This window comes from Poecilia reticulata, chromosome 21, assembly GCF_904066995.2.
Source record: "Poecilia reticulata chromosome 21, P_reticulata-male-v2, whole genome shotgun sequence".
Taxonomy (NCBI): Eukaryota; Metazoa; Chordata; class Actinopteri; order Cyprinodontiformes; family Poeciliidae; genus Poecilia; species Poecilia reticulata.
The window spans coordinates 732,487-753,073 of record NC_088850.1 but is presented as its reverse complement, the minus strand read 5'-3'; the positions used below and the strand labels follow the sequence as shown (position 1 = coordinate 753,073).

The 20,587-nt window shown below is 49.6% G+C and overlaps 2 protein-coding genes across 2 annotated transcripts; one reads left to right on the top strand and one right to left on the bottom strand.

The window, feature by feature from the left end:
• The first annotated feature begins 838 nt into the window (after positions 1–838).
• bub1 (BUB1 mitotic checkpoint serine/threonine kinase) lies at positions 839–12,389 on the top strand. Its single transcript, XM_008397031.3, has 24 exons — positions 839–1,030; positions 1,141–1,200; positions 1,958–2,099; positions 2,772–2,968; positions 3,667–3,707; positions 3,786–3,844; positions 3,912–3,961; positions 4,132–4,316; positions 4,484–4,596; positions 4,691–4,905; positions 4,983–5,023; positions 5,091–5,210; positions 5,302–5,412; positions 5,494–5,572; positions 7,927–8,005; positions 8,077–8,245; positions 8,370–8,424; positions 9,066–9,613; positions 10,088–10,188; positions 10,272–10,433; positions 10,655–10,812; positions 10,879–11,056; positions 11,892–11,998; positions 12,068–12,389. The coding sequence occupies exons 1-24, from the start codon at positions 1,008–1,010 to the stop codon at positions 12,261–12,263; spliced, it is 3,189 nt and encodes a 1,062-aa protein (XP_008395253.1). The 5' UTR covers positions 839–1,007; the 3' UTR covers positions 12,264–12,389.
• A 3,131-nt stretch (positions 12,390–15,520) lies between these two features.
• On the bottom strand, positions 15,521–18,386 carry hey2 (hes-related family bHLH transcription factor with YRPW motif 2). Its single transcript, XM_081602503.1, is given in 5 exon segments — positions 15,521–16,338; positions 16,854–16,932; positions 17,104–17,245; positions 17,247–17,312; positions 18,024–18,386. Coding segments are annotated over 5 exon segments (780 nt in total). The 5' UTR covers positions 18,080–18,386; the 3' UTR covers positions 15,521–15,901.
• Positions 18,387–20,587: the final 2,201 nt, after the last annotated feature.

The window sequence follows — 20,587 nt, the reverse complement described above, 5'->3', positions numbered from 1 at the left end:
CTTTTGGAATGTTTTTCTCACTTATTATTATTATTATTATTATTATTATTATTATTATTATTATTATTGCTACTTGCCTTGCTACTATAATCAGGCATGGGTTCTTTTCTGGTCAGAAATTTTCCATTTCACTCTGCTACACATCATCAAAGCAGCCTGACAGCTAATAAGAAAGATATGAGCATGGAAAATAACATTTCAATGTTATTTCAACTTATATTTTACATTAACAATAAAAACAGGTTAAATTTGGTGATAAAATATATTTTTTTCCCTCTCATCTTCCCTCCATCTTTCTGAGCCACTATCTCCCCCGGTGCTTTTATCACTGTTTTCTTGTGTTGGTTAATAGTTTAATGCATCATTCATTGCTTTCCATTAGCACAGTCTGCTGGAAACTGCTTCTTTCTGAAAATATTTTTGGTGAAACCAACAGTTTTCTAACTTTTAAACAACTTCATGAGAGGATCAGTAGGAAAGACATGAGCATCTCTAGATATGTTGCCACCAGTGCCTAGCTTAATGGGAAGACTTTTGAAAGTGAAAGCTAGAAAACAAAAAACCCTGTGATAGGAGTCAGGAGGAAGGACAAGTTATCTGTGTTTTATCATTTTAATGATTAGTCCATGAACAATTCATGACTGTCACTTTAATTAAAAAAATATTGATTTATCTTATTTTGACTCAATGTACTTTACTTTGTGATTTTTTAAATTATTATTATTTTGGTTTAATTTAAGCTAGTTTTGATTGTACCGACAGGCTGACAAGAACCTCCGCAACTCTGTACGTCACTTCCTGTTTCTCATCAGGGGCGTGCCTTATATGCATTGTTGGACGCTCATTGGTTGAGCGCGAAATTTCAAACGTAACAGGAACAGAGGCAGCAACAGGAATTGTTATTGTAGTTAAAGTGCTTATAATTAGAAATTTACACAGTAATATAATCTCTATTTATCCATAAGGTGAATATATTAATAGTGAGCCAAGTTTTAATCCGAGCTGAGATGGATATCGCTTCGTATTTACGGTAAAAACGTTAGCCCGAGTTAGCCTCCGGTAGCTAACACCAGTTATTAGCCATATTTTGGACGCTGGGCTTTCCTCCTTAAAGTTGTCTCCATATTTCCCCTTTTTTAGGTGTTTTGAAGAAAGTTTGGCCTCCTACAGCGGAGACGACCCGCTGGATCCGTGGGACAGGTAAATCGTTCCGCTAATTCTGCTGTTTTAATCCGAACCGAGGTAGATTAAGACTTAAGACATATAAATGAGCTTGAATTCAAAATCAATTTCTCTTCAGTTTTATATAATGCAGTTTTATCTGATGAGTTAATTCAGGCCCTAGGAAGTCTCCTCTGATTGACAGCTTTAACCTAGAGGTGGAGAAAATGGGTCTTAGAAACTGGAAAAGATGCAACAAATTCTGAAAAATAATTATTTTATGTCTCATAAAGTAGTACAGGCCATTTCTCTGTATTTCAGTGAAGGTTTTCAGGTAGCCCTGATTTTAATTCGGTCTTGAACATATTTATATAAACACACACATCCATGAAATGTGTCTGAACAACAAAAACACAAAATTAAACCAAAATATAACCCAAATTCAGCAGAATCTTCAACATAATAATGCAAGTTTGTTCTCTCAGAAACCAACAAACTTTAATTTTGTAATGACCGCTCAACAGTAGAATTTTAAATAACCAAAATAAAACACAATAACCTAAACCAGAAATAAAACCACAAATAAAATGGATTATGATAAAAATATTAACCATCTGAATTGAAATGAATCACCTCATTGTTTGTTGCTGCAGGCTAAGGAAGTTCAAATGACATAAATACAGTAAAGAATGTAAAGAAGACCAATGAATTCATACAAATTCAGCTGAACAAACTATTTGCCTGCTGGCCCAGAGAAACGTCGCTTGCTTCGTTTTTGACGTTTCTGTTCCTGTAGGTTTGTGGACTTCCTGGAGCGGAGGCAGCCAGCAGGGGGCGGCAGTGAGATGTCGCTGGTGTTTGACGCGCTGGTCCAGAGATTCCTCAACGTGGATCAATATGCCAACGACGTCCGCTACGTCAACTACTGCATCAGATGTGTAAGTCGGACTGAGCAGCAGGACCGAACCGCTCATCCTGATTGGTTCAGTTACTTGGAGCTAACTAGAACTAGTTACAGCTAGTTTCCTCAAACAGCGAGTCCTTTAAGTTTCCTGATGGAGAAACATGGAGGTGTGATTTGGTGAGGTTTAGCTTAGCTTGGTGAATCTGAATGCTTTCATTAAAATCCAACCAGTCACAGATTTACTGAACTGAAATCGTTCCTGGAGCCAGAAGGATGCTTCCTTTCCTTACTTTGTTTCCTTCATTACTTACTTAAGTTCCTTCCTTGCTTCTTTCCATCTTTCCCTGCTTTGTTCCTTCTTTTGATTCCTTACTTCATTAGCTCCTTTCTTTCTTGGTTCCTACTTCATTCCTTCTTTCCTCCCTTCCTTCCTTGTTTGTATTTCCTTTTAAACCTTGTAAAGCACTTTGTATTGCCTTGTTGCTGAAAATGTGCTATAAAAATAAAATTACCTTTTTACCTTACTTCTTTGTTCCACCCTTGCTTCCTTGTTTCCTTCCTTCCTTCTTTAGTATCTCGGTCTTCTGCAGATTTAATTGAATCAGGTTTTCAGTGGACTCATGATGAAGGTCTGGTACTGTTGTCATCCCTGACGCTGGAAGCTGCGTTGCATTGCTCAGGTTTCCATGGAAACCGTGTCTTCCAGGCCAGTTACCGCGCGGACCCCGCCACCCTGTACGCTCACGTCTTCAGTCGCGGCGTCGGCAGCAGGACGGCGGCTCTGTACCTGGCCTGGGCTCGGCACTTTGAGCAGAAGGGAATGAAGGATCAGGCTGACGCCGTTTACCTGAAGGCTCTGGAGAACCAGGCGCAGCCGGAGGACACGCTGCTCCACGAGTACAGGTGAGTACAGCTAGCACGTTAAACCAACAGTGTTTGTAGAAGAAGCTAATGCTAAACGCCACCAACATGGCATTAAGGGAAGCTAATGCTAACATGCTACCAACATGGCATTAAGGGAAGCTAATGCTAACATGCTACCAACATGGCATTAAGGGAAGCTAATGCTAAAGCGCTACCAACATGGCATTAAGGGAAGCTAATGCTAAAGCGCTACCAACATGGCATTAAGGGAAGCTAATGCTAAAGCGCTACCAACATGGCATTAAGGGAAGCTAATGCTAAAGCGCTACCAACATGGCATTAATTGAAGCTAATGCTAACGTGCTACCAACATGGCATTAAGGGAAGCTAATGCTAACATGCTACCAACATGGCATTAAGGGAAGCTAATGCTAACATGCTACCAACATGGCATTAAGGGAAGCTAATGCTAAAGCGCTACCAACATGGCATTAAGGGAAGCTAATGCTAAAGCGCTACCAACATGGCATTAATTGAAGCTAATGCTAACGTGCTACCAACATGGCATTAAGGGAAGCTAATGCTAAAGCGCTAAAAGACATCTTTCCTTTAAAGACTAGAAGTCTTGAGCACAAATTTAATTTTAAGCTGAAAATTAGTTCTGCTGTTAGCATATTAGCATATTAGCAGAGGTTCGGTGAGTGTAGTTTATGCTGATTGTGAAGTGTGACCTACAGGCAGTTCCAGAGCAGAACCAGAACCGAGCCTCCAGCGTCGGGTGAGAGTCTGTCGACCCGATTCTCTCATGACTCCATGTTGGATCAGCTGCTGATTCTTCCTGTGTTTCATTGGACAGGAGCCCGAGTCCCTCTGCAGAACTCCCAGCTGACCAATCAGATGTCTCCCCAGAAAAAGGTTCCGGTCTGTTACGTTTTGCACCCGTTGCACCAGTATGACCCACTAAACCTCTGGTTCTGTCCAGGCTGCCACTGGCTCTCCATCCAAACTGCCTCTGAGAAGAACCGTCACGACGTAAGTCCTCTGAGCTCGTTAGTCCTCTGAGCTCGTTAGTCCTCTGAGCTCGTTGGTCCTCTGAGCTCGTTGGTCCTCTGAGCTCGTTGGTCCTCTGAGCTCGTTGGTCCTCTGAGCTCGTTAGTCCTGGTCTTAACGAGGCGTCTGCTCACCTGTGGTGTGGTCCGCAGCACGTCCCGCGCCGAGGCGTCGGGGCTGCAACGTCCCAGTCAGGACGGCGGCGCCCGGACAGTCTCCGAGTACAGCGAGGAGGCATTGGTCCACGACGGCGTCGAGTTCTGCTTCGAAGAGGTCCGGGCCGAGAAATACTTCAGGAAGATCCGTGAGAGGCAGGAGCGGGAGCGGAGGGAGAACAGTAAGAACCCGGCGTTCCCTGAGACGGGAAGTGACCCGTTTCTCCCTGAGACGGGAAGTGACCCGTTTCTCCCTGAGACGGGAAGTGACCCGTTTCTCCCTGAGACAGGAAGTGACCCGTTTCTCCCTGAGACGGGAAGTGACCCGTTTCTGGTGTTGTCCTTGCAGTGCAGCAGCAGCTGCGGCAGCAGGAGCAGGAGGTGCAGAGGCTGCAGAGCATGCTGCAGCAGGTCAACCAGGGCCTGGAGGCCTGCGGAGGATCTCACTGCGCAACGCTGCAGGTAACCATGGAGACGGAGCAATGGCCGCCTTTCTGTCCTTCCTCTCTCTGTCTCATCATGTGACCCAGGTAACCCGGTGATGTTTCCCCTCCAGGCCCCCATCTTCTCCTCCTCCTCTCGTTCCCGTCGCTCCGTCGGCCTCAGGCTTCACTCCGACCTCAGCCTGATCCAGGAGGCTGCCGGTACCGGTTCTGGTTCTGAGGCGACCCGCCCTCCCCCGGTCCTGTCCGACTGCAGCGGCACAGCAGAACCTCAGGCTCCCGGGTCATCGGCCCAGAGGAACCCGGACGAGCTCGGCGCGGCGCCGCTGTGAGTACCTGATGACCTCCGGAGGGGAAACTCACACGACTTCCTTAAACTCTCTGACCCTCCATATTTCCCATCAGGCATTGCGGTCTGGCACCAGAACCTGAGGAGAAGTTTGATGGTGAGTCCTCATCGCCCTCCTCCTTCTTCCTGCTCTTCGTCCTCATCCTCATCTTCTTCATCTCCAGTGTCTCAGGGAGGAGCAGCCAACTTCTCCCACGTCACGCCCAACTCCTCTCTGGGCTTCGTCCAGGCCACGCCCTCCAGGGCCCTGCCGTCGCCCACCGTCAACACGCGGGAGGCCCTGGGTGAGAGCCCGCTCCTCCGGTCCTGGTTCTGACCGTGTTCTCTGTAGGCGCCGTCATGTTCTGGTTCTGGTTCTGACCCTGTTCTCTCTAGGCGTCATCATGGACATGTTCCAGGCTCCGACCTTCCTGGACGAGCCGTTCCAGGGAGCCTCCATGCTGCACCGGGCCGCTGCTGAACCCGACCCGGACCTGGAGACCGGCGGTAAACGTTCTGGATCTGTAGACCTGCAGGCTGGTTCTGGTTGGCCCGGTTCTGACCCGTTCTCTCCTTCCCTGGTCACAGTGGTCCCGCTGGTACCGGAGCCGCCGGCCTCCGCCCCGTTCACCATCTTCCAGGACTATGAAGACAAAGAGAACGGCAGGTAAACCTTCCTCCTCTTCCTCATCATCAGAGGTTCCTGAGCCTCCTTAAAGAGCCGGTACCGTCCTTAGTCCCTTCCTCAGTACCGTCCTTAGTCCCTTCCTCAGTCCCTTCCTCAGTACCGTCCTCAGTACCGTCCTCAGTCCCTTCCTCAGTACCGTCCTTAGTTCCTTCCTCAGTCCCTTCCTCAGTACCGTCCTTAGTTCCTTCCTCAGTACCGTCCTCAGTCCCTTCCTCAGTACCGTCCTTAGTCCCTTCCTCAGTCCCTTCCTCAGTACCGTCCTCAGTACCGTCCTCAGTCCCTTCCTCAGTACCGTCCTTAGTTCCTTCCTCAGTCCCTTCCTCAGTACCGTCCTTAGTCCCTTCCTCAGTACCGTCCTTAGTTCCTTCCTCAGTACCGTCCTTAGTACCGTCCTCAGTCCCTTCCTCAGTACCGTCCTTAGTTCCTTCCTCAGTCCCTTCCTCAGTACCGTCCTTAGTACCGTCCTCAGTCCCTTCCTCAGTACCGTCCTTAGTTCCTTCCTCAGTCCCTTCCTCAGTACCGTCCTTAGTTCCTTCCTCAGTCCCTTCCTCAGTACCGTCCTCAGTACCGTCCTCAGTCCCTTCCTCAGTCCCTTCCTCAGTACCGTCCTTAGTACCATCCTCAGTTCCTTCCTGAGTACCGTCCTTAGTACCGTCCTCAGTCCCTTCCTCAGTCCCTTCCTCAGTACCGTCCTCGGTTCCTTCCTCAGTACCGTCCTTAGTTCCTTCCTCAGTACCGTTTTTAGTTCCTTCCTCAGTACCGTCCTCAGTCCCGTCCTCAGTCCCTTCCTCAGTACCGTCCTCAGTACCGTCCTTAGTTCCTTCCTCAGTACCGTCCTCAGTTCCGTCCTCAGTTCCGTCCTCAGTTCCTTCCTCAGTCCCTTCCTCAGTCCCGTCCTCAGTACCGTCCTCGGTTCCTTCCTCGGTACCGTCCTCGGCTCCTTCCTCGGTTCCTTCCTCAGCACCGTCCTCAGTCCCTTCCTCAGTCCCTTCCTCAGTACCGTCCTCAGTCCCTTCCTCAGTCCCGTCCTCGGTTCCTTCCTCGGTACCGTCCTCGGTTCCTTCCTCGGTACCGTCCTCGGTTCCTTCCTCAGCACCGTCCTCGGTTCCTTCCTCAGTACCGTCCTCGGTTCCTTCCTCGGTACCGTCCTCGGTTCCTTCCTCGGTACCGTCCTTGGTTCCTTCCTCGGTACCGTCCTCGGTTCCTTCCTCGGTACCGTCCTCGGTTCCTTCCTCAGTACCGTCCTCGGTTCCTTCCTCGGTTCCTTCCTCGGTACCGTCCTCGGTTCCTTCCTCGGTACCGTCCTCGGTTCCTTCCTCGGTACCGTCCTCGGTTCCTTCCTCGGTACCGTCCTCAGTACCGTCCTTGGTACCGTCCTCAGTACCGTCCTTAGTTCCTTCCTCAGTACCGTCCTCGGTCCCTTCCTCGTTACCGTCCTCGGTACCGTCCTCGGTTCCTTCCACGGTTCCTTCCTCAGTACCGTCCTCAGTACCGTCCTCAGTACCGTCCTTAGTTCCTTCCTCAGTACCGTCCTTAGTTCCTTCCTCAGTACCGTCCTTAGTTCCTTCCTCAGTACCGTCCTCAGTACCGTCCTTAGTTCCTTCCTCAGTACCGTCCTCGGTTCCTTCCTCAGTACCGTCCTTAGTTCCTTCCTCAGTACCGTCCTCGGTTCCTTCCTCAGTACCGTCCTTAGTTCCTTCCTCAGTACTGTCCTCGGTTCCTTCCTCAGTACCGTCCTTAGTTCCTTCCTCAGTACCGTCCTCGGTCCCTTCCTCAGTACCGTCTTCGGTACCGTCCTTAGTTCCTTCCTCAGTTCCGTCCTCGGTTCCTTCCTCGGTACCGTCCTCGGTCCCTTCCTCAGTACCGTCCTCGGTCCCTTCCTCGGTACCGTCCTCAGTACCGTCCTCGGTCCCTTCCTCAGTACCGTCCTCAGTACCGTCCTCGGTCCCTTCCTCAGTACCGTCCTCAGTACCGTCCTCGGTCCCTTCCTCGGTACCGTCCTCAGTTCCTTCCTTAGTTCCTTCCTCCGTTCCTTCCTCAGTACCGTCCTCAGTTCCTTCCTCAGTACCGTCCTCAGTACCGTCCTCAGTTCCTTCCTCAGTACCGTCCTCAGTTCCTTCCTTAGTACCGTCCTCAGTACCGTCCTTAGTTCCTTTCCTTCTTCCTGTTTTTATCTTTTTTGTTCTTGATTTTCCGTCTTTGATCTTTGGATCATTTTTCCTTTATGGATTTTCTGCAGCTTCCTCCTCTTCATCCTCCTTTTCCAGTTTTTACATTCATCATCTGTAACCATGGTAACACATGGACTGACTTGATGTTTCTGTTTCCCTCAGCGCCGCGGTTCCGTTTGAGCGGTCCAGACCGGCCAGGGCTCTGACAGAACTCAGCGGGCCGAGGGCGGACAGACCCAACGTGAGTTTCGGACGGTCGTTGGGAATCTGTGGTGGTTCTGGTCCAGTTGAATCCCTGTCCGTGTCCACCAGGAGGCGCCGTCGGAGCTGATCCCAGACGAGAGCACCATGTGGGGCGCGCGCTACACCTCGCTGGCCGCCTGCCCCAACAGCACCACCGACTTCGCCCCGCTGGCCCAGTTCGTCTCCACGCCGTTCGCTCACAAAACGCCGTTCGGCGGCTACTTCTTCCTGGCTGAAGGTATGGGCAGAGGCTCCGCCTCCTCCGCCGCCGCCGCCTCCACGATGCTTCATGGAGGCCGAGGCTCCGCCTCCTCCGCCGCCTCCACGATGCTTCATGGATTCTGATTCTGATGTTCCTGCAGAGAATAACGGCGACGACGAAAACGTCTTCATCAGACGGCAGACCAAAAAACTCAGGTGAGCAAATTCTGGAGTCACAACTAATGGACTGAGCTTACGTAGAGCTTCATCCATTCACATTCATCCATTCACACTCAAACGCAGGTCGGTAGGCAGGTTGGGGCCAGAGGCTGGAATCGAACCCACAACCTTCCGATCACAAGATGACGGCTCCACCCACACAGCCTAGATTAGTTACTTTTTTTAAATAGTTGGTGGATTTGTCGCCTGTTTTCAGAAGAGTTTGTTGATTTATCACGTTTTAAAGTAGGCAGAGTTCTCACAGTTTCAGGTTCATAGATTAAATTTGCTAAATGTGTCAACAAAGATGCTACATTGGCGGCTGTACTCCACCTGGTCCTGTCCACCGTCCCGCTTGGCTCTCTTCAGAGTCTACCTGTTCAAACGTAACAGTAGGCGTGGTACCCAGTTTCACCACATGGTGGCGGTGCACGAGCAGTAAAGTGTCTAATTCCAGGTTGCTAGCATCAACCAAGCACATGAACATGATTCACAAAGTTTTTTGTCGTTGTAAATTACCGTCCTACTTTGTTAGCATTTTGGCGCTAGCATGCTAGTTGTTTCTGTAGCTTAGCAGCTACGTGACATAAAGAAGCTGTGTATTATTGGTGTGAAGTGATTGGTTGGTTCTCCCTCAGCCCCATCATGGAGCAGAGTCCAGCTGATGACGCGGCGGCGGCCGGCGCTCCGCTGCTGCCGCCCTCGGCGCGGCAGGGGACCATCATGGCCGACGGCTTCGCCTCCTCCTGCCTCAGCATGACGCAGCCGCCGCCGCCGCCTGCCCTGCTCTCCTTCAGGGACCAGACGCTCGGCCCGGCCGAGGCCTCCGGCGGGGAGGCGCACGCCAGCCCTCTGCAGAACCCGCTCAGGCCTAGCAGGGAACCGTTTCAGATCCTGGAGGACCCAGAGAGGCCCGGCAGCCCAGAACCGGACCAGAGCCGGCTGGGTGACGTCCCCATGAGCCCGCAGTGCGCCCCCAAGGCCTCAGCGGAGCCGGACAGAACCGGGGACGTCCCCATGAGCCCGGCGGCGCCCGGCGGCCTCCAGCTGGTCTCCGACCCCTGGGACCCGGACCGGATCTCGGAGCTGCTGTCCCGGCTCCGCCCACCGCTGACCTCTCACCCCTGCTGCTACAGCTGGCCCTGCGCCGTCCCCAGCATCGGCCCCAAGAAGACCCTCAGCATGGGTAGGACCAGCGGGGTCAGAGGTCACAGCCTGAACCGCTCACATAACATAAGTAGCAAACAAACAGCTGAAAAGTGTGGCATGCACCTGAAGTCACACCCTGATGTTTTTAGGGTGAAAGAGTTCCTGCTGGTGTCAAATAAAGGAGCTCCGGTCTGATCTGGTTGGCTCACACCTAACACGGCGGTGGCAGCATCATGCTGTGGGAAGAATGATGGAGCTAAAACCAGGATGTTATGGTTTAGATCAGAGCAGAGTGGCCTAGTCAAAGATCTGATTTTGACTAAGAAGGACATGAAAGCTGAGTCTAACTGAGCTACAGATGATATAAACCTGCTCCACACTTTTCAGATTTTTAGCAGTAAATTGTTAAACGGCGTTTTAATTTCCAGCTGACAGAAAATCAGTTAAATGTGATGAACAGGGAAGATGTGGAGACTTTGAGTAGGACCTTCTGCTGTCTCTCGTCCTGCAGGATCGTCGTCCCTCAGGGTGGACGCCGTCCTCGGACAGGGAGCCTTCGCCACGGTCTTCCAGGCCACCGACCCCGTGACCTCCGACAGGATGGTGCTGAAGGTCAGCACCACTTCCTGCTCTCCTTCCCTGTGTCCTTGTTTCCTCCTTTAGCTTTCTATGTCATCACTTCCTGTCTTCTGCAGGTGCAGAAACCGGCCAATCCCTGGGAGTTTTACATCAACACCTGTCTGGACGCCCGCCTGCCTCCTGCTGTGCGCCACCTGTTTGGCAGCATACGCTCCGCTCATCTGTTCCTGGACGGCAGCATCATGCTGGGGGAGCTGCACAACTACGGCACCCTGCTGGTGCGTCCAGCCCCACATGCCGCCCAGCTGCAGTTGTTGTCCTGCGGTGACGCTGCGTGTCGCCGCGGTGATGCTGCGGTGACACTCTGTGTTGCCACATGTCGCCGTGGTGACGCTGAGTGTCGCCTCGGTGACGCCGCCGTAACGCTGCGTGCCGCCGCGGTGACGCTCTGACGCTGCGTGTCGCCATGGTGACGCTCTGTATTGTTTTCTCGCCGCAGAACGCCGTTAACCTGTTCCGGGCGCAGAGCGACAGGGTGATGCCGCCGCCCCTCGTGCTTCACTTCGCCGTTTGCATCCTGCACACCGTGGAGCTTCTGCACGCCGCGCGTATCGTCCACGCCGACATCAAACCTGACAACTTCCTGCTGGGAGAGAGGTGGGTCCGTCTGCTGGTTCTGGTTCTGGTTCCGGCCCGTCTGACGCCGTCGTCCCGCCCCTCCAGGTTCCTGGAAACCCGGAGCTTCGACGCGGACGGCGTGAACCACGGCCTCGTCCTCATCGACCTGGGTCAGAGCATCGACATGGCGCTGTTCCCAGAATGCACTGCGTTCACCGCCAGGTGTCTGACATCCGGCTTCCAGTGCACAGAGATGCTGAGCGGGAAACCCTGGAGCTACCAGGTAGAGGGGGCGGGGCTTGGAGAGGAGGCGGGACTTGGAGAGGGGGCGGGACCTGAAGATGAGGCGGGGCTTGGATAGGGGCGGTGCTTAGGGGGGCGGGGCCTTGATAGGAGGCGGGGCTTGGAGATGGGGCGGGGCTTCAGTTTGACTGTTCCTGCCAGTAACAAAATGAAGGAGATTTATTTAAAATCTAATTAATTAGTAATAAGAAATTAATGAAAAGTAAAAGTCAGAACTGCATGAACAAAATATACATTTAAAATTGTTCATATTTGTTTTTAACATTTACTTATTTGTGAAAATGTTTTCCAGTTTCCTTCATTTATTTATTTATTATTGGGTTTTATTTAATATAATATTTCTATGGTCAGGTTTGGTGAAACTTTCTGCATCAATTTATTAAATATATTTATTAAATCCATTTACAGTGCTATTTATATTGATCATTTTAATCTTTAACATTTATTTTGCATTTCATGCCTGATGGTAAATGTTTACTGGTTAAAGTAAATATTTATTATTTTTTATAATATAATTATAAGTTAATGAAACTGGAAGCATCTGATCACATTTCCATAATGATGCTTTGAAGTGATGAATCCACAGCCCTGATTGGTCGGACCGTCACAGCTCAGCCAATCAGAAGCAGAGCTTCCATGTTGAACAGCCAATGAGTGGCAGGCAGTCTGAGATGAACCAGTCAGAGAAAAGCTTGACCTTTGACCCTCTGAATGATTTCTGAACTTCATTAGTTCTGGATCAGTGAACTCTGGGCTCAGGTCATCAGAACCAGAACCAGAACCAGGGTGTGAATCCAAACCTGCTCTGCTTCCAGACGGATTACTTTGGGATCGCGGGAACCGTCTACTGCCTGCTGTTTGGGACCTACATGCAGGTCGTTAAGGAGGGCGGCGTGTGGCGGACCACCGGCACCTTCAGACGGTAACCCGATCGCCCTGCGGTCCCTCCGGGTCGGCCCGGTTCCCCCCTGACCGCCTCCTCTCCCCCCAGGAAACCGCACGCCGACCTGTGGCTGGACTTGTTCCACACGCTGCTCAACGTGCCGGACTGCGGCGCTGCGCCCGGCCTGCAGGGCCTCCGGCGCCGGCTGGCCGCCGTCCTGCAGCAGCACTACAGCAGCAAGCTAGCTACGCTGAAGAGCCGCCTGGTGGTGCAGCTGCTGGAGAACCACCGGGCCCGCAGGTGATGCTGCTGTGGAGAACCGCTGGACTGGTCCCAGTTCAGTTCTGTACATAGGCTGTTATTTTTATGGCGTCGGTTTGTAGACTGTGAAATGATTCTTGAGTTGATGACAATAAAATGTTGGAGTCTTGTTGATGTTTGTGATTCTGCGTCAAACGGACCGAGTGGCAGAGGGAGACGTTTCAGGTTCTGATGGTTCTGGATCATAAAAAACAAGATGACTGTCATATTTTAGCTCAGAGTTTCGTCCCCTGGTCCTCTGGCCCCCTGGTCCTCTGGCCCCCTGGTCCTCTGGCCAGGTGCTGGTGCCACTCCAGCCAACGTTCCGGGTGAGAGGCGGGGTCACCTGGACAGGTCACCAGTCTGTCGCAGGGCAACACAGAGACACACAACCATGAACACACACACTCACACCTAGGGGCAATTTAGAGAGGCCAGTTAACCTGACAGTCATGTTTTTGGACTGTGGGAGGAAACCGGAGAAAACCCACCATCCACAGGGAGAACATGGAGACTCCATGCAGAAAGACCCCAGGCCGGGAATCGAACCCAGAACCTTCTTGATGCAAGGCAACAGCTCTACCCACTGCACCACTGTGCAGCCTGATTAAAACATATAATGATTAAATATGGTTTCATTGATTCTCCTGCTACTAAACATGAGTTTGATAAAAACTGGAAGTTTGATCCACCTGAGTGACCAGGCTTAGTTTCACCAGCAGGTGTCACTAGTGAGTCATGAATGAAGCATCGAGTAATGAACCTTGTTACAAAGCAAAGGTTGTAAAGGTTCACTGCTTCATGAGGCTTCATCTGCTCATCACTACCATCAGGTGCTGCAGACGTCCAGGTGTTTCAGGAGGGAAACACCTGGACGTGGAGGACAGGAGGCCTGAGGACCAGGATGGAGAAACTCAGCAGAAAATGCTGTAGCAGGATGAGCAGCTCCAGGCCTGCAGCTGTTAGGTGCGTCTCCACTTCAACACACCTGAGCCAAATCATGAGGTCGTTGGCAGAACCTGACTGGACCCAGGAGCAGATTCAGCTGTTGGACCAGGGAGACGTTAAGAGCTGCAGGACTCTGGACCTCCAGAACCAGGACTGATGTAGCCTGTAGCTTTAGCTAACTACCGTGATGCAGCATCTTCACTACTACTAAAGCTACGGCCCAGGTGGGCAGTCCTGGTCCTGGAGGTCCGGAGTCCTGCAGCTCTGGGATGTTTCCCTGACTCTTCTGGGTTTCACCAGATCAGGCGTCTTACTGGACCCAATGAGTCTGAGCTCTCAGTTTGATGGCATCTGAGAAGCCGAGCGTAAAGTTTCTGCTACCAAGGTTTTCCTTTCAGAGGGAGGAGCAGCAATCCGGCTTCATTCACAGGTTAAAGGTTGTGGAAATGTAAAGACCTAAACCTTCATCTTGTTCTGGACTCCCTGAGAGAACCGAAGGTCACAAAGGTCAAGCTCATTTTGATTGGACCAACCAGCTGACCCCAGACTCGCGTCAGCCAATCAGCTGAAGGAGGAAGTGAGGCCGTTCTTTTCGTCCAATCAGGTTCCTTCCAGAGAAACGCCTCTGCAGACAGGAACTCCTACGATTGGATGGAAACGGGTCGAGTCCAGAAGTGTTCCTGACCCAACAACCAACTAAACACGTCATAAACAGAAACAAATTCAATAATTTCTCTTTCTACAACCAACTGGATTCTTCATTCAGCTGCTTTTTATTTTATTTTGAAGGTTTCAGATTTCATTGTATTTGTTGTTTTATTTATTCGGAATATTTAAAAAGTTTTCCACTCCAGTCTTAAATGTTCATTAGAGTTTATTGATCTTTGTGTTCTTGCATTATTATTAAACCATGACATCAGTCAAAAAGGCCTCAGAACAACAATGTTCTGTTTCGCCTTCCGGGTCCAGGAAGCGTTTTTGCAGCAGTGCAGTAAAGCGGTTTCCTCTCCGGGTGAAGGACCCGGCCCGCTCCTGGACTTCTACACCAGAGTCCTGACGGGAGCGCTCACAGTTCCTACGGTCTTTCTACTTGACCTTTGACCCTCTGAATGACCGGGCGTCAACTTCCTGTCTGGGTCGCAAGTTGCTGCAGAAGATCGACTTCCCCTCCACGAGCTTCAGCCACCGGAGATCCGGTCGGAGCGCCTGGAGGACGGCGTGGACGTTCTGCGCTGGAGCCCACGCAGCAACGCGGCATGCACACCCACATTTCCACTCTTTAACAACCTCAAACGGCTGCAGCGTCCTTCCACACTGGCTCTGGTCTGAAACATGACCCACTTTCTACGGTGGCCCAGAAGGCTCAACACAACGCAGAACAGCAGAAGTTATGCTGGCAAGTTGATCACAAACATGGCTTCAGTCTTCAAACAAGATTTTAGCATAACTTCAATTTTAGCTGAGTTTTATTTTAGCATGTAGTGCGATTTAGCACAACTTTTAGCATTACGTCCCTTCTGGGCCACCGTACTTTTCAGATGGTCAGCAAAACATTGAACTGTGCAGCCATTTCTCTGAAGAGCTTTGCTACACGGCTAACTGGTTTGATGCTACACGGCTAACTGGTTGGATGCTACATGGCTAACTGGTTGGATGCTACACGGCTAACTGGTTTTATGCTTCAGAGCTAATTGGTTCGATGCTACACGGCTAACTGGTCTGATGCTTCACGGCTAACTGGTCTGATGCTTCACGGCTAACTGGTCTGATGCTACACGGCTAACTGGTCTGATGCTACACGGCTAACTGGTTGGATGCTACACGGCTAACTGGTCTGATGCTTCACGGCTAACTGGTCTGATGCTACACGGCTAACTGGTCTGATGCTACACGGCTAACTGGTCTGATGCTACACGGCTAACTGGTCTGATGCTACACGGCTAACTGGTCTGATGCTACACGGCTAACTGGTCTGATGCTACATGGCTAACTGGTCTGATGCTACACGGCTAACTGGTCTGATGCTACACGGCTAACTGGTCTGATGCTACACGGCTAACTGGTCTGATGCTACACGGCTAACTGGTCTGATGCTACACGGCTAACTGGTCTGATGCTACACGGCTAACTGGTCTGATGCTACACAGCTAACTGGTCTGATGCTACACGGCTAACTGGTCTGATGCTACACGGCTAACTGGTTGGATGCTACACAGCTAACTGGTCTGATGCTACACGGCTAACTGGTCTGATGCTACACGGCTTTAATGTGATTTAAACTAAACAGGTTGTCAGAAATATTCATACCTCAAATTCAGAGTTTCACCTTTTAATGTTTTTCATAAAACAGAAAAGTTTGTTTTGTGCGACAGAAACTAAGATGGGCTAAGAATGAATTTATTTCTTAATTTTGGTAACATAATAATAATTTCATTCCTGAATTATTTAGTTTCTTTGTGTCGACTTTCTTCTCTGGATTTAAACTTTTTCTCAGCTGGTTCTGATTCTCCGTCGCAGAATTTTGGTTCAGAAATTTATCAGGAGAAATTTCACATCCCAGCTGGAAACAGATAAACAGTGAAACGGATGTGAAGGCGGTTCTGGTTCTGGTTCTGGTTCTGGTTCTGGTTCCGGTTCTGCAGAATGGCGGGTCGACCCTCAGACATGGACAGGAAGTGCTGCCGGGGTCAGAGGTCATAAGGCCCCCACCTCAGAGCTCCAGGGTCGGTGGGGGGGCTGTGAGGAAGAGGAGGAGGGGAGGAAGGGCAGAGCGATGGGGAAGGAGGCGGAGAAGGAGAAGAGGGGTGCGGGGAGAGGGGGGGGCAGCAGGGAGGAGGAAGGTGAGCTGGAGGTCGCGCTGTGCTGCAGCAGCTCCACCGGCCTCTGGGGGGCGCCGTCCGGGCGCAGCGCCGCCACCCAGTGGCTGTAAGGGGGAGGGCGGGGCTGCAGGCGGGCCGTCATGGCGGCGGCGTCCCGCTGGGCCGCGCAGTAGCTGAGGTGGGCCAATAGGCGGCGCCGCAGCGCGTCGCAGGAGTCCCGGGGCTCCACGGCGCTCAGGTAGCAGGACGCTTCGCTCACACACTCCCTGAAGCCCAGAGACAGGAAGTCCAGCGGCAGCACTTCCTGCTGACCTGACCAACACACACGGCCATTTTGAATTTATTCCCTTTCACAGGAACAGAAATATTAAAAAACAAACCAGCTAGCCAAACGGCTAACGCTAACAAACACCTGAAGGAATAAAATTACATGACATCACTTCCTGTTGAGCATTTATCTGCCCTCATACAGGAAGTGGTAGCATTGCTGGCTGGAGGAGCAGCTGAACTCCCTCCACCTGCTGCAGCTGTCTCTGCGTCGCCGTGGTTACCTGTCCCTCCCCACCTGCTGCAGCTGTCCCTGCGTCGCCGTGGTTACCTGTCCCTCCACCTGCTGCAGCTGTCTCTGCGTCGCCGTGGTTACCTGTCCCTCCCCACCTGCTGCAGCTGTCCCTGCGTCGCCGTGGTTACCTGTCCCTCCCCACCTGCTGCAGCTGTCCCTGCGTCGCCGTGGTTACCTGTCCCTCCACCTGCTGCAGCTGTCTCTGCGTCGCCGTGGTTACCTGTCCCTCCACCTGCTGCAGCTGTCTCTGCGTCGCCGTGGTTACCTGTCCCTCCCGCCTGCAGCGTCCTCAGGTGCTCCACGGTCATCTGCAGGATCTCGGCCTTCTCCAGCTTAGCGCCGCCCTGCAGGAAGCGGCGCGGTGGCGTTAGAGTTTTTATTAATTATAAAACTAAAATTTACTGGTAATTTAGAGATTATCGATGTGATGAATCGTGATTATATTCAGAAAATGATTTTTGTTTATTTTGCTGCATCAGAAACATGGGAGCTGAGAGGTCAAAGGTCAGGCTGACCTGCTTCTCCCAGGCCGTCGGGACGAGTCGCCGCAGCTCCGACAGGCAGCTGTTGATCCGATCCCTGCGCCGCTTCTCGATGACCTGGAACCGACAGGAAACTGAGGCGGCGCCGGAGGCTCCGGGCCGCCGGACGCGGCGGACCTACCCCTCTGTGCCGCCTCCTCGCCATCAGCCGCGCCGCTGGGGACGCGCGTCCCACCGGATCCCTGCAGGACGTCCACACAAACCACAGGATCTGATTTTAATCCCTAATTTCACCAGGAATCTCAGAAAACTGCAAACATTTTTAGTTTCTTTTGTTTTTGGTTAAACATTTAAAACAATAAATCCAGTTTATATGAAACAAATTCTGATTATTAACATTTTAACCATCAGTGTTGGATCTGAATCACAATAATTTATGTTTGATTTAATTGTTTTAGAACAAATTTACAGCTTTTTGAGTTCATTTATGTAAAACAGAGAAAAGAAGCAGCAACAATAATTATGTTTCTGGACCTGATGAAGAATCTGAATTAATATTTACGACACTAAACTTCCCTTTGGGATCAATTAAGTGTTTTTGAAGTGAATTGGAAAGATTTAAATCAATGAATTAACATTTATGACAACAAATTGATCTGATTTTCACAAAGAAAAACTAAAAAAGTTAAACAATAATGATCACAGAGAAATCCTGAAATTACAAAGCCTCAATGTTAAAATATGCCAGTTTTTAAAATTATATTTTTGTATTTTAAGATAAAATATTTGAGAGAATTTCTGAGAAATAAAATATCGATTGGAATATTTTCATAAAGATTAAAATATTTGTTATAAAAGCAGAAAAGTTGATGACAAACTGTTGTCTTTAATTTTAAGTAATTTTAAAGTCTTAATTAATGGTGTGACGTCAGAGGAGACCCGGATGTTCTCACCCCGCAGGAAGCCTCTCACGGCCCGCCGGGCTGCTGTCCTCACCCGGCCGCTTCATGGCGCCCGGCGGCGGGGAGAGCTGGCGGGAGTCCCCGGGGAGAGCCGGGTCAGAGCCGGCGGAGACCCGGAGCCGGCATGCCGGGTTTGGACCACCCGAACCCGTCAGAGTCCCGGGAGTTTTCCAGAGTCGGGAATCTCCTCTCCTCTCGGATCCGGAGCGGATCTTCCAGCGGAGTGTCTCCGGTAAATACCCCGCGGCGGGAGCCTGCGTGTCGGCGGCGGACTGGGCTGACCTCCCCTCTCTTCATCCTCCTCCTCTTCCTCTGCTGCCGGAGCTTTCCCACGGAGCAACGCGCACGCGCACTCAACCTGTATGGAAAGAGAAAAGTGCCAAATTTGATCACGGCTGAAAAGTCGCACAAAGTGTCAGTTTACGACTTTTGTTAAATAAGTCGAATTCGCCTTTTTACATCTTTATACGAATACCTTCCAAATGGCGAAATTTCCTGAGGTCATTGAACGCCACTTTTTATGCATAACGTTGTTCAAAACTACTGCTTCTACTCAAAGTATTCATCTATAAACCCAACATGTGATTACTGGTGCATGAGCTTCATTGTGCTTCTGTTGTTTTTCTTAATTGATGACTTGTTGCTGAAAGACAGAGTGCTGCTGCTTCTTCCTGGCCCCCTAGTGGCATGGAGGTCTCAAAGCATCTGCGGGGTTTGCTTAGCTTCTTCCCGGCTCCAATCGACTAAATTGGACAAAAAATATATATAGATATAAAATATTTTTTTAACCATATTAGATTATTAATTGTGTTCATTTTTACTTCTCATTTCTAGCCGTAGAAAACTTATTATTGATGGACAACACAAGTTGCCAGGCAGATCCAGGAACTTATTTTTGATTATGTATTTACTTATTCAGCATTTTTTGTAATAGTTTTATTTCCTATAATTTATTTACTTATTGACAGTTTAGACCGGATCAGCCTTCCGTAGAATTAACCCAAATATGCTTTAAATAAAAACAACTGAAAAAAAAACTGAGGTTGTTTTATTACAAGTAATGAAATTAAGTTTATCCAGTAGAAATGTAAAGTTTTTAAGTTCCATGTTAAACAAACATAAATAAATGAATTTTGACCAATTTAATGTTATTAAATGCAACAAATTATCTGAGTTTTTTAAAGTTTGGACTTTTCTTTTTTTCAGTGTAGAAATGACTTTAAAACCAAAGTAATAATTTTCCACTTTACCTTTTATTCTATGCTTTGTTTTAAATTAATTAAATTAAATTAAATTAAATTAAATGTTTCATTCTCAGTTTGTTTATTTTTAGTGTTTAGTTCATTTATCGACTCGATTCTTTCAGATCAAATCAGAACCTCAAGTTTTTCCTTTATGCAAATTTTAAGGGGCAAAAAATAAAATAGAGTTTAATCATTAATAGGAGGAGGAGGAAGAGGAGGAAGGGAGGTGGAGGAGGAGGAGAAGGAGGAGGAGGAAGGGAGGTGGAGGAGGAGGAGGAGGAGGAGGAGGAGGAGGAGGAGGAGGAGGAGGAGGAGGAGGAGGAGGAGGAGGAGGAGGAGGAGGAGGAGGAGGAGGAGGAGGCCTGGCAGTGATGAAGGTGATGACGTGTTGGAGACGCTGCTCTCTGTAATCTCCGAGCACTTGAACGCCTCACAGGCAGGAGGAAGATCTCCCTTCATCTTCATCGTCTCGGCTCACCGGCTGCTGTCGACACGCACTTACAACCCGTCAGAACCAGAACCGGGTCGAGCAGAACCAGAGACAGCTGCCGGACCGGAACTGACACCAAATAAAGAAAAATCTGATGAACGTCATGAAAACGAATCTTCAATAAACCTGAAAGATTTTCAGGTTTTCGATGTGCAGAAATGGGAAAACAGAATAAATCTGAGATTAACAGGAAATTATGCAGAAATTAAATTTAAAATCATTTTTCAAACTTGTAAAAAAAGTTTTCTTTCCCTTTAAATCCGTTTTTATTCCCATGTGTTTTATGTTTACATTTTTCACACTAAAAGTGTTAAAACATTTTATTTTACTATTTTAGTTAAATAAAAATGAGAACTTTTTAAATAGAAACAAGATCATAGATATAAAAGTCCAAATGGTTTTTCCTTCTGAAAATAGTTTTTCCCCTTAAATCCATTTTTATTCCAGGATAAACTTCCAGTTTGCTTCTTGTTTTGGGTTTGGTTGAATAAAAGGGAAGATTTGTCATATTTTTCAGTCTTCATTTGAAAACACTTCCTGCCTTCAGCGTTAATCCAGCGGTTAGAAGCAGAGGTAAGTGGATTTTAATGTTTTGTCCCGTTACTCCTGTGGCCGGCCGCAGACGGCCCTCGCCCCCCACTTTGAGCACCTCGGTGTTCTCTTTGCGGATCGGTCCGATGTTTTCCAGCCGGCTGTCGGATCGCAGGTCCGCATTCCTCCGGTTATCTGTCTGGGCCTTATCAGGAGCGCCGCCCGTCTGGACCAGAACCAGAACCAGAACCGGGCTGATGCTCGTGTCAGCAGGTTCTGCTCTGCCTTGT

What these genes read in the sequence shown, in the direction of transcription:
- bub1 (XM_008397031.3), top strand. Translation starts at nt 1,008, where the DNA reads ATGGATATCGCTTCGTATTTACG. An exon ending in GAAGACAAAGAGAACGGCAG is followed by an intron (nt 5,573 to 7,926) that starts GTAAACCTTCCT and finishes TGTTTCCCTCAG; the next exon opens with CGCCGCGGTTCCGTTTGAGC. An exon ending in CAAGAAGACCCTCAGCATGG is followed by an intron (nt 9,614 to 10,087) that starts GTAGGACCAGCG and finishes CTCGTCCTGCAG; the next exon opens with GATCGTCGTCCCTCAGGGTG.